The 12,900-nt window shown below is 38.6% G+C and overlaps 1 protein-coding gene across 1 annotated transcript in view; it reads right to left on the bottom strand.

The window, feature by feature from the left end:
• Window positions 1-12,900, bottom strand: part of LOC104540457 (yorkie homolog) — a gene marked incomplete at its 3' end in the record, with an annotated part of 47,572 nt that overhangs the window by 25,567 nt on the left and 9,105 nt on the right. The window contains exon 2 of the mRNA XM_010184273.1: window positions 5,940-6,055. Coding sequence (XP_010182575.1) covers window positions 5,940-6,055 — 116 coding nt within the window. The remainder of the gene's footprint in view (window positions 1-5,939; window positions 6,056-12,900) is intronic.

Genomic DNA, 12,900 nt, shown 5'->3' with positions numbered 1-12,900 from the left:
TGAACATTGAGTAAAGCATACACTGGTCCAGCATGTTCCTCCACGGTTTTTAAGAACAAAATGCCTTTGAAGCTGGATGCCAGGAGCTGATCAGTCCACCTACCTGGTGAATGAATACTGCTTATTCCATTTGGTGATCTGATGAGTACCAGCTTACTAGAGACAAACCTGGGCAAAGTTCTCTAAGTAAAATGCACAACTGTGGACAGGAGAGGCAAGGTCTGGCTGCTCACTTGGCTGTCACAGCAGCAAGTCTTCCTTGCTAAATGCCATCAATGGCTGCAGAAAGAGAACTTTTCTCTCTAGAAACTTCTGGCACTGGCCATGATGTGTTTTCTTCCTTCGGCGGTAAACTGCTATCTTGTTTCTGCTGTCATCCCTACATGTTGAAACTGCACTTCAAAAATGGATTAGTACTGCTTTCCATAATTCCTGTTTGGTTTTGTGAGCAGCTGTGAAACCAGAAGACTGTCAAGTCTGATTTTTTTAACTGGGTGGCTAACGAACTCTGTATTAGAGGCAAGTAACAGAGGAAAAATGGAAAACTATAGCAAAGACCAGCAGACACATTCACTCAGAGCATCTAGGAAAATTCCTCTGCAATTACACATCCCTGTTCTCCCAGAAGGCTCAACAGAAACAGAAATATCAGCATTAGCTTGTTTTTAAGTGACCTAAGTTATATAAGCTCTATATTGCTGCTCTTCATATGTCCTCACTAAAAGTTCTGTGGTTGCGGTAGCCCATGTTGTACAAACCCATGCTGGGTCTAACCAAAAGTCCATTTAGCTCAAGCACCAAGCCTGGGGTGATGGACAAATCTCATTGCCAAAAGCAGCCTGTTTAGTGACTGTCAGACTCTGTAAACTGTTAAATAAAGCACTGAATACACACATGGACACAAAAAGTATAATGGCTATGAAAAGTCACTTGGTCTCCAAGTACCTGAGGCAATTCCTTGAGCCAGATTCTGTCGTCTTCCTTGGTTCCAAAGGACCGCTCTTTCAAGCACTTTTCCAGTCTCCCTTTGAACCTCTGTAAACATTTAGCGCCAACAGGATCCCTGTGGCATGGTCCCTACTACTTCTGGATGATGCCTCCTAGGTCGATTGAACACAATCACTACCATAAGCTCAGAGTTCTCTGAAATTATTTGCACAGGGAGAGACAACCCTTCCAGGGAGCTCACCATTTACTGTGGTGCTTTTAAAGACAAGGTTATCCAGAAATTAGATTCCAATTTCCAAATATAAGCCATCCTTACAGAACTACTGATAAGGCATACCTCTGTTAACTAAATATTTATATAATGTTGTAACTTAACATAAATACATGTAATGTTAAAAGTCTGTGTGCATGTCTCCATTTTTTCTGAGTTTTTACTTTCTTAAGATACCATTTTTGCAGTCTTGAATGCAAAGCAGAGCTCACTGCTGGCAGATAGAAAGCAACAGAAAGAGTAACAAAAGCAAAAATGTAGTACAGATTCAAGCTATCTTGAAATACAAATTAAATCTTGCAAGTCCCTACAGTTTCCGACACATAATTGTAAAACTAAATGTAAATAAAGCTGTATTTTATCACACATGCATATTAGAGGGCATATGTAACTATATATTAAAAGCATATGCATGGACAACCTAGAAACTGGAACCCCTGTGTTCAACAGCAGGAACCCCCTTCGCCTAACACAAACACTGATCTCCAAGAACCTCCGTAATCTCTCTTTGTGAAAGCTGAAATGTTTCCCTTTGGTCACTGTCACTGTGATTCCAAAACTTCTAAAAATTACATCAAAGTCCACCGTTATTCTGTCAAATCGGTAAAACTCACAAAAAGACACTATTAAAAAGGGGGCATTATTTTGCAGATGAAGAAAGAAACAGACATTACTGTCATGCTTAGAAACTCTGTTCATTACTTAGAAGCTCAGGTTTCACAACAGATCATGTGTAGTGTTGACTGCACACAAAGCAGAATTTGTAGTATGGCTGGTTACATAGAACAGAAATCTGCAACTGAAGTGAGCAAGAATCTAAGAAAAGAGCTAGAATTTGGTTTAGTTATTGGCATATTCCTTCCTACCCTCTCTCCCCCAATGGGGGAAGAACCCTCAAGAGTTATGAATTCAAGTATCCGTTTTCCTCCCAACCCTTCACACAGCCTCACCCAAGAGGCGAGGGAATTACACCAGTTCTGCAGACTTTCACGGGGAAGCCCAATTCAAAACTGCAATGTGAAAGGGAAGAAGAAAAAGGACAAAGACAGGTAACGTGCTCCAGAGGCAATTATCTTATGTCTGTGCGCAAGCAGAAGAGGCTAAAGTAAGCAGTGCTGTCAAGCATGATTCAGAAAGTAGAAGTGGCTGAAGAATGGAAGTATATAAATACAATTAAGCCACCTCTGTTAAATCAACTGTAATTGCATAACAAACAGGTATTGTTTACTTTCTAATTTATAACTTTACCTCAGTAAGAAATGTATAGGACAGGTTCCTCAAAAGAACAACGTACCGTTATTACTAACTTCTTGTTTTTAAATCAAGGCATAAGAACGTAATTTTCACTGTGATACCTTTAGGGAAAAAGTGGTTAGAAACACACACACACAAAATCAGAAGAGTCAAGACTAATTTTTATATATATGTTGCATATTTAGAAGTAACGGGCTTGTTTTCTTTCCATTATCGATGTGAAGATGCAATCCTATTTCACAGGAGATTAACCAACAAAAGCCATCAAGAAGATATTTCTCTGTGTTTCTCTGCATACATGTGGCCCAAACCATTTTAGTTCATTACAGGTAGCAAGCCAAGTTCAGCGAGACTGAGACAAAAAGTATCAAAGAACCAAAATGGGGCAGGGAGGTGGTGGGAGGGGGATCCTCACTTTTCACATACCGATGCCCTCCTGCAAAGGATGAATACTTACACTCATAAAATGGTTCATTCACAAAATCATGCCCAGGACAGATGAAGCTAGTTCAGATGCCTATTGATTTCCTTAAAGAAATATGATTTGCAGCAACACACTTGGATTCTCATCCAGTCTAAGCCATCTCAAGAGATGGGATTTCTTAAGAAAAACAACGTAAAAATCTCAACCTCATGCTAAACCACATCTTTCCTACGCCAGTTTTGATTTTAAAAAATCTTCTGATTTGCCTTCATCTTTACCACACCTCCTAGCTTTGCTTTCTGCCCATTTCCCCTGAGCTTATCCTATTTATCCAGAAAAGACAACAGGTTTACCTTCAACAAGCAGAAAGCAGCTTTCTGTTCTCTCTCTCCATCTTCCGTTCATTTTCCTGTTCTTAATTCTAACCAATGGAAGCCTTCAATGGCTTCAAGACAGCTCCTAAAAATCTTCTCTCTTACATTTTTTTCCACAGCAACTTTACTCACAAGCTCCTATGGCAGCCTGTAATTCTGATTAAGGGCTCCAGTTAGTAAGCACTACACAAGGATGAACCATACAGAAAGGAACACACTCATGTGGCATTTTGAACATTTTTTTGCAAGTCAGTGACCTTCAGCTGTCACAATACTTACACCTGGAGTTTTTTTTTCCCCAGTATCTTTCATGAAAGGCTCTCAAAGCACTATTGCATTGCCAGCAATATTTCATAACAGGAAACTCTGGACTTAAAAGGTCTCAACTTTATTTCCCAGTTGTTGAGGATGAGTATCCTAATTAGAACATTAAGTAGTCTCATATTTATAACATTAGCACTCAGACTGAAGTTCCACTGTGCTGAAGTGATACATAGTTACTTCATTTTTCCATTTCTGTCATTCTTTACAATGCCACCAAGGAAGCATAAGTTACCATGAACTCAGTAGTAAAAGTAATAGAATCAGATATAAGCAATGTTAGTAAAAACAAATACACGGCCACAATTTAAAGTTAGCACATAAAGCTTTGTCAAATCAGGTATCAGAAACAGAATCACATACAAGAAATGCAGGTTCAGTATTCTTTTATTCAAAACAGACTTTTGTTAAATGCAAGTAAGTTACAAGTAAGCAGGTGCATCCAAAGAGCCAGTTCCAAGTCATACTACCTCAACTGATTTAACTTTAAAAAAAAGCAACGCCACGTAAGCATCTAACTCAATATACTCAGAAGTTTTGATTTCTTCACGCGCTTTATCAAATTCAGACCACTGGGGGGAAAAAACTTCACAAGATTTTCAGTTCATAATCAATATAGTATCATCTGCCATATTAAAAATAAACATTCAATGAACTTGTATTCAAGTAAGTGCTTTCTCAAGTCACAAGACAACCCACTTAAATGCCTCAGCCCTCCTTTCTTTCACGAGCAACAATATCTATGCAGGATCACTTGCTCACACACTTGCATTAGAAAATTACACGTAAATTCTTTATTTTCTCTTAAATATAATCCTGATTGCTAGATTCTCTTTCAGATTTTTACCCCTTACAACCAACCAGGTTATTTTTTTTTTTTGCTTAGGACCCTTCATTTCTTTCTAAGCACATAAAATGAATCCTACTTCACTATCGATATTTTTTCCTGTTAATTCTTGGTACAATGGAAGGTTCGAGGAGTTATCTTAAAACACAGAATTTATGTCAATATTCAAACAGCAAGCATCTAGTTTTAGCACAAGTAAGATAAGCCAGAAGGCAAGACAGACCAAGGGCATTGTTTCTTTTTTCCTGTTCCCATTCCCCATTCTTCAGGCATGTCCCTTAAAAAAACATGTTACCTCCATTTGCTGCAGGTTTCCTGGCATATATTTACAGACAAAATAATCTCAGATGCTATATTTTCACATCAGAGCCTGAGACCTTAATTGCTCTGAATCATGATTTCCTGAACTTGAACAGGACTCTAATTTGTTCAGGATAACCCAACCTCCTGGCCGAGCCAGCAAAATGTTTGACCAGCTTCCCCCCTAATATTCAGTCACGAAAAGCATGGTATGATAATGCCTGTTCATCTTTCTGTATTGTCTGTGGCATATGAACTGCAGCATGAAACAAAGCTGTCTAAACAGACAACATAAACAGCATCAGAGAATAACCTTTGTGAAACACAGCAACAGCCAACATACACAAAATACAATCGGACTGTGAGAAAATATATCAAACATGAACCTCGGCGACAGACAGAGGCAAAGCACAGGGAACAGCGCAGCAGTCAAACTGGCATGGCACCACGTTCATCTGCTTGCTCTCTGCACCACCAGGACAAGCGAGCTCTGAAAACATTCAGTAGATTCTATAGCAAGAACAAGCACATTTTACTGCTGTGCAGTGATGCCCCCCCAGACCAGCTGAAAAACAATTTTGTATGTCAGGAAAAGAGCTCAGACCTCTGCAGCTACAGGAATAATCATCATGATGTGGGATTTTGGAAATGACAGGAAAATAAGATAGGAAAATCTGCTTCTAAAAGGAGATTGTTCAGGTGCGCATTTTATTCATTTAGGGAAGACAGAAAAAATGAGATATTAGTAACAAATATAGGAAATGTAAATGAATGGGGGTTTACCAAGTACAGTAAGAGAGCAAGGGGAGGCAGAATAATACTGCAGAAGTATAACAGCTTTAATGAAATTGACATTAATTTAATGGAAAGTCTGGTCTGCATCAATTCAACAGCATTTTCCATCAGAAGAAATTAGACAAAAATTATGCTTCTTTAAATGTTGAATCATCCATTTGAAAAAAATAAAAACACAAACCAAAAAACTACAGGATACTTTCTGCTGACATAAGTATTATACAAATTCTCTTACCTGAGGTATCAGACTATTGCTTGATGCATCAGGCATCAATAAATTTAAAAGTTTAAAACCAGGATAATTAGGAGGATATTTGTGAGATTTGGACTCCCTCCCCCACAATTAAAATAGTTAGTGGTATCTTCATTTGTATCATCTTTCTCATAAATACAAATCTTGCTTACCTGATGCTGAGTTCATGATGTTCTGCTGCACAGAAGGACTGGTGGGAGCTGTAACATTCATCTGGGAAAGCATGGCCTTCCTAGGATCTTGCCATGTTGTTGTTTGATCAATGTGACTAAGACAAAACAAAGTTAGAGTTAGGGCAGTCACGCACTCACCACAATGACCTACTAGCACAGAAAGGTTCACAACAAAAGGTTAAGCCCACTAACAACAGCCACATTCAAAACCAAGCACAAAGTGTTTGGATTCTTTCCAAGCAGAGCAGTACGACAGATACTCAGGCCCTTACTCTGCCAACAGCACTTTCCAAAAAAACAGCTGCAGTGATCAGAGCTGGACTGCTAGAGAAATGCTGAGGCTCAACATGAATATCATAACCTAGACCACTGTGCCCTAACTCAATGTTGTACCCTTGAACTAAACATTCTCTTCCTTTCCTCACTGATTAGTTACTTGTCATTTCTAAATGTGTCTTCAGGGTCTTCCAAACCCAGCCAGTCGCACCTGAAATCTCAAGCACAAACCAGTAACTTGCTGTGATGAGTTCATATTCAGTGCACAGGGAGCTGCACTGAACTGGCTGGTCATTAGTCTTCCCAAGCTTTCTGTGCACACAGATTATCTGGCTGACTGCTCTCCTCACCACTGCCAAATGAACCATCTCTCTGTGGCAAATTGAGTAACCAGTCCCACCAGAGCCGCAAGACCAAAGTGATGTGCAGCTGCCTTTCAACTTCATGTGAAAGATGGGGACAGCTGGACTCCCAAGTAACTCAACTTAGCCCTCCGCAGAGCCTGTCACAAAACTTCGGGAACTTAGGTTAAACTTTTTTGGAAAAAAAGAAAAAAAAAGAAAGGAAAGTACAGTCAGCAAGGTCATTCATAAAAGTACTCAATTCAACGAAAATACAAAAGTGTAATAATGAATGATTACTTCACCTTCTGAGTATGCGATTAGCATGTTTTGCTAATGAATAACAAATGCAGGCTATTCATAACAACCAACAAAGTTATCTTGATGCTATTGAGCAGCGCTGCTCCGAGAAGTACACATGGACAAAAATAAAAGCACTAATACACACTGAGCTTTGACAACTCAGCTTGTTATCGGTTCATTTAGAACTGCTATCAATTAAAACTCATGTTCGGATAGTACTGTTAGCAATTAGAATCCAGCACATCATGAATTTGGTACCATTCTTTCCTTATATTAATAATCCTTAAAGTTACTTCTTTCTGGATGACATGGAATGCCCGTTTTTATTAACTTCACCAAAACCACAACATTAAAAGCTGCCATATAAATTCTCCTGGAGATCTGAGTTCAAAACTGTGTTGCGTTTTTTCTGTATCTTGGTGGATCAATGTGTATTTGTCCTGAACTATCAAACTGGGCTGTGAATTTTCTATCTTTTTGTTGGGATTAAATAATAACTGCACAGCAACTCTTCCAAATTCACAGTTTATCTTATTTTAAAGCATATTCAAGTTTAAAGAGCTGGTACTGTACTATTTTAGGCATTCTAAAGGGACAAATAATTCAGGTTTGGTCACCTCAACCCTAGCAACTTTGTGGACACTGGCACCTGACCTTATCACCCTGCTCTCCACCAATGAGAAAGGAACCGACATAAGCTCTGCTAGGAAGTAATTCATTGGATCAGTTTAAGGCGAATCAGGCCTATTTTCTCTCTCAAGAAGGGAAACTAAGCTAAGTAGGTCAAATACACTGACATTAGAAGAGATGAATCCCAAACTTTGTTTATGTATTTGCATGACCACAACAGCCAAGAGCTCTGGTCATAAATTAAGACCTCATCATAGGTCAAACAGGATGAACAAAACAGAGTATTATCTTCTCCCTGCCCTAAGCAACTAATTGCTATGCCTAGAAGTCTACTAACAAAACACTTGACTCCAGTTAATAAAAATGGGCTCCACTAAATTAGTAAATGTTTTTAACATGTTCTTTGATGTTCAGAAAGTCGGTATTTTCCCCCAGAATACAGAATTACTTTATAACTTCAAACAATTGAGAATAAATAGATACAAATTCAGAAGATCATAAAATGGGGCAGTAGTCACCAAAATAATTAGTTATGTACAATTATTTATCACACTCTAATCATTCAGGGGAACTTCTGTTATAAAGCAGAAGGTATTGTGAAGTAGCTTTTAACAAAGTTTTGATTTAAGATACATATATTTTACCCTCTCTTAAAAGGCACACAAACAATTCCAGGTCAAAGTTACAGACACGCTGTAGCAGGGTCACAAAATAGGCAGGAATGTTATTTGTACAGACATATAATAGTAAACAAAGCTCTACTTGGTCTGCATGTAGCAACCACTGCCAGTTTTCCTCTGTGTACAGGAAACCCCTGTTACCATAGCGTTAATTACAATGGTGTCACTGCCATGTTAGTTTCCATGAAAAAGCTCATTTAATGGAGGTACTACTAAGCACACCGCATCTTTGGTTGCATGTGTTTTCCACATTCAGCTCCACTGAGAACCATGCCACATGCAGCAAGACTTCTTTATTTCTTTTTCAGCCTATTTATAAAACAGGGCACAACAGAGTAAAGACTGCCCATACATACACACACACACACACCACACACACTGGACTACACATAAACCTTCATACTGGAGAACATTGTTTCATTTCTCTGCTGGTTAATTTTGCAAGGCAATGAAAGCAGGTAAAGATAATACAGATGTAAAAACACTGCACAGTAATGCTTCACAGCCTGTGTTTAAGTTACAGCACCAGCATGTGCTGCTCCTCCCCTCTATTTCTGATTTGTTGTATTTGCTCAGCTCAGTTCTGGGAAAAGTGGAAACTGGGAAAACATCACTGAACCCATGATTACACCTTTGTATATTTCCATTTAACTCCTATAAAAATGCATGTAGTACTATGAACTTATAAAATGTCTAAGGTACATATTTTATAGCCTTCATTTTTATACACTATTGAGTGTAGAGTAAGGAGGAGTAAAAGAGTTACCTCACTGCATTACAGAACCATTTTTGCAGTTAACTGTCGGAGCACACTGCAACAACACACTACCTTTACCAAACGCATCTGATTATGGGATAGGTGAATGGACTATGGAAGAAGCAATTTTAAAAGTACCTCCAATTTTGCACACAAGGACATCATTATCAATTCCTCAAGGCTGCTGAAGCAGACCATGCAAAGTACAGTTAATGTTCATGTGGAGCTTCCAACTCTTCCCTAGCTGAGTATCACTTGGGAAAAAGTGAGCACGTTCCTTACTTTACCAACAAAACTTCAACTTCAGCAGTTTTAGAGCAAAGAGCCACACAATAAGAGTTTCAAAATAAGCAAGCTGATGACATTAAAACTACACTAATTCACAAGGCTGGTTCAATAAGGCAAACTCTTTGTCCTCTCCTACTTGGCTCTGTGCTACCTGATCCCCATTATCCAATTTTCCCACACCTTCTTCCTCATCTTCTCTCCCACCACAGTCCTTACCTGGATTTCCCTGCTCCACGTCCCGAGTTTTTGAGTGCTATGTACTGAGAAACCACCCAAAACACATCACACAGATCAGTTCTTTCCCACAATTTCCAAATCACAATTATCAACTTACAGAACAGAAAGCAGACAAACCCCACTCATACGGACAAGGAATATGGGCCTTCATTTTCTTCAGTATTTGCAGTGTTACCGCGGTAACTTACTACAAATGTATAATATGTATACATAGAAATACTATGTATTTCTCATTATCAAGCTAAGTATGGAAACGGGACATGCTCCACAGGTAAAGATCTTTCCCTCTGTTTTAAAGAGCAGCACAGAAAAAGTCTACATGGACATAACAAGAACTCTGACACCGTCACTACATTATCTTTCCCTCGACTAAACAGCTTAGGGTTTTTTTTACCATAGTAACTGCATTACATGACAACCGCCCCAATCCTTACATTCAATATCTTCTATTTTTCATAACCTGAGCCACATCTTCACAAAGCACTACTGTCAACCTCATAATTTTTAAAAAATATTAGCAAACAACATCAAATCAGTGAAACTCATAAACCAGACATTATATTTAATACAGTACCATCAAATAAACTCAAATTCTACCCACGCATGAACTAGAACCACAGCTCTGTACTGCACACACAGAACAAAAGAAGTAAACAGTCTTGGGATTACAATTGACATCTTTAGGACAATGAAGGAACACACAACATATCACTTCACACAATAAATCCTCAAATCCACTATCTAGCTACCTGGCACCATCTGTTATTGCTCACTGATGTCTAGGTGAAGCAAAACCTCGTTAAATTGGACAAATGTTGTATAAACTAAGGAAATCAACTTAAGACAGTACCATAAATACAGGTGTATGGTAACAGGCCTTAGAAAAACAAAGTTGAAACACCCTGAACATGCTAAATATGTGTTAGCAAACTTATGTCAATTCTGATATCAAGAAGAGTGACTGCTCCGAGCCACACCACCTCCACCATCCCCCAAAAAGCACTTTCAAAGTGCTATGCACTGTGAAGAGAATCAAGCTGCCTCTCCTCACCCAAGCTTTAGTCCCGTACAAATTATTTACATATTGACAAGAACAACTTTAAAGAAGTGAAAAAAGTTCTCATTTTATCCACACAAAGAACATTTCTGCACTTACTAAGAATCGGAATTTTTAACTGACAGGAGTCTTTATTGCCGTTAAACACTATCACACCTCTGAAAATTTGTCAGATTCAATTTCTAACCTATTCTTAAAGAGTTGGTGGTTTGCAGTTGGGTTTTTTGGAAGGGCGAGTGGGGTGGGGGGCTCTGTTTGGTTTTTTGTCATCGTTTTAAGTACAACAGAAAAGAAGCAGGAAATCCAGAAACCCCCACCCCCCAAATCATATTTGTTACTTTTTATTGAAAATAACCTTTACATGCTAATATACTAATAAAGTAAAATCATTCCTAAAACCAGAGAACGGATCTGCATTGCACCAGGTGTGATACACCTTCACATCTGTACTGAAGAGACATGAACCGTATTATTGAACTGAACTGTGTCAGAACTGAACACAGAAAAGACACTCAAAAATTACTTACATCCTTTGAGAAAGGTGTATCTAAGAGGCCTTCAGTTTTGCTATTCTGCAGTAGTTATTCCAACTCCAGAGTCCCTCTTGGTAGGCACATTTTTCAAGGTATGCTGAGAACTTTGTTCATACAACAGAATCCTCATGCATTACAAAACCATGATTCTTCCTTCCTCTTTTTTGCCTTCATTAGCATCAAGTCACCTTAGACACAGTGCACATCTGCTATGTCATTTGTAGTGAGAGCTTTCCTTTCACAAGAAAGGATCTTCTCAGAAAAGGTATTATTGACATAGGCAGGTCAGAAACTGCCAGATTATTTTACTAAAATGTGTAATAGAAATGTTCCATTAGGAAGAAAAGCGAGACAGTGCACAGATATTTTACTCTTGGATACCAAGGAACATACTATATGAAATTTCTGCAACAGCAAAAACAACGGAGTCTGATCTACATATAAAAGAGTACAAACATGGCAGAATAAATAATCCATCGCTTCTCTTTGCCTTTGGGCATGATTCTTCAGAAAAAGACATCTCAAAAAAACAGTTGCCAACATTCAGAAAGACAAGTTATTCTTCAGTGCAAAAGCATCACCAGAAAAAAAGCTACACAGAGATCTCTCAATAAAGTAATGTCTGTGTTTTACAATGTAGACAAGCTTTAAATTTTCTCACAGACGCAGAATAATTTCCAGTCTCTAGTGAAGTTGAGATGACCAACTTGGATTTTGGTTTTCAGATTTTTGGAATTCACTGGAAATGCTATTTTATTAAAAGCAAAACACAAAACACACACCACTGACCACGTCACGACAGACCTACCAAAACTGCTGACTTGGCATCGTGTACTTTCTGTATAGGGAACAAGTAGGAAAGTCTGTGTAACACAAGCAAGTGCACAAATGAAGCTAAACTGAATTATTTTCTAAACTTAGTGTGAGATTTCAACTTTTCATTATATCTTAAACGTGAACTGCTCCATCAACAAGTGTGTCACCTATGGTTGTTTTACCTTAAATGACAAAGGTACAGTTTCTATTCTTTCATATTCTTTTCCTTTGTCTTCCTAACGACCTGGTTTCCTCAACCCACATAATGCATAACTTTCCAAAAGGTTTTCCTTTTTCTTTCATCTAAGAATTGTAAAGATCAGATGAATCGTGACCAGAGTTAAGTTTCTCCTCAAATGCAATTAATGAATTATTTTAGAGCTATTACCAGTGCATTTTAATACATCAGAACTTGACATATATACTGAAAGTTACTTCTCCTGCTGGCGCTAGGAGAAACTGAGCATTTCTGGTCTAGAAAGTACCATAAGTTTTCTTTAAAAAAAACAAAAACAAAAACAAAACAACTTCAAACTAACCCCTTTGCCAAATCTTATACAAACATGTCCTGTGCATAGGTAGTGTAGGCCACCTGCAAGATACCCATCTACCTATCATTCTATCAGGCAGGGGAGAAACCAGAATACCTACTTCTGCAGAGGCTCAGCTTCTACAGGAGAATCAGAGATGTGGTTGTCTGACTGTATGGCAGCAGTGCAAGCAACAGTATGTACTCATTCAAGAGCACAGCTGCATGCAAATTCCCAAGACGAGCAGCAATAGGTAGAAGACCAAGATCACTCTGACACAGCAGATGGGGCTAAGGACCCCACAGGTAAATTTTCCAGAGTTCAGTTTAGAAATGGGATGAAAGGAAAAGTTTTGAGAGGAAACAACCTCAGCATGAATTGCTCTGATGATCACTCAAAAACTGGAGAGTGGCATGCAGACACTTCTGGGTTATGGCTGATGATGCTCTTAGGGTATTACACACAATGGAGTGGAGAAAGCTGTGACAATCT

Source organism: Mesitornis unicolor, unplaced genomic scaffold (genome assembly GCF_000695765.1).
Source record: "Mesitornis unicolor isolate BGI_N332 unplaced genomic scaffold, ASM69576v1 scaffold22435, whole genome shotgun sequence".
Classification (NCBI taxonomy): Eukaryota; Metazoa; Chordata; class Aves; order Mesitornithiformes; family Mesitornithidae; genus Mesitornis; species Mesitornis unicolor.
This window is presented reverse-complemented; position numbering and strand designations above follow the sequence as displayed.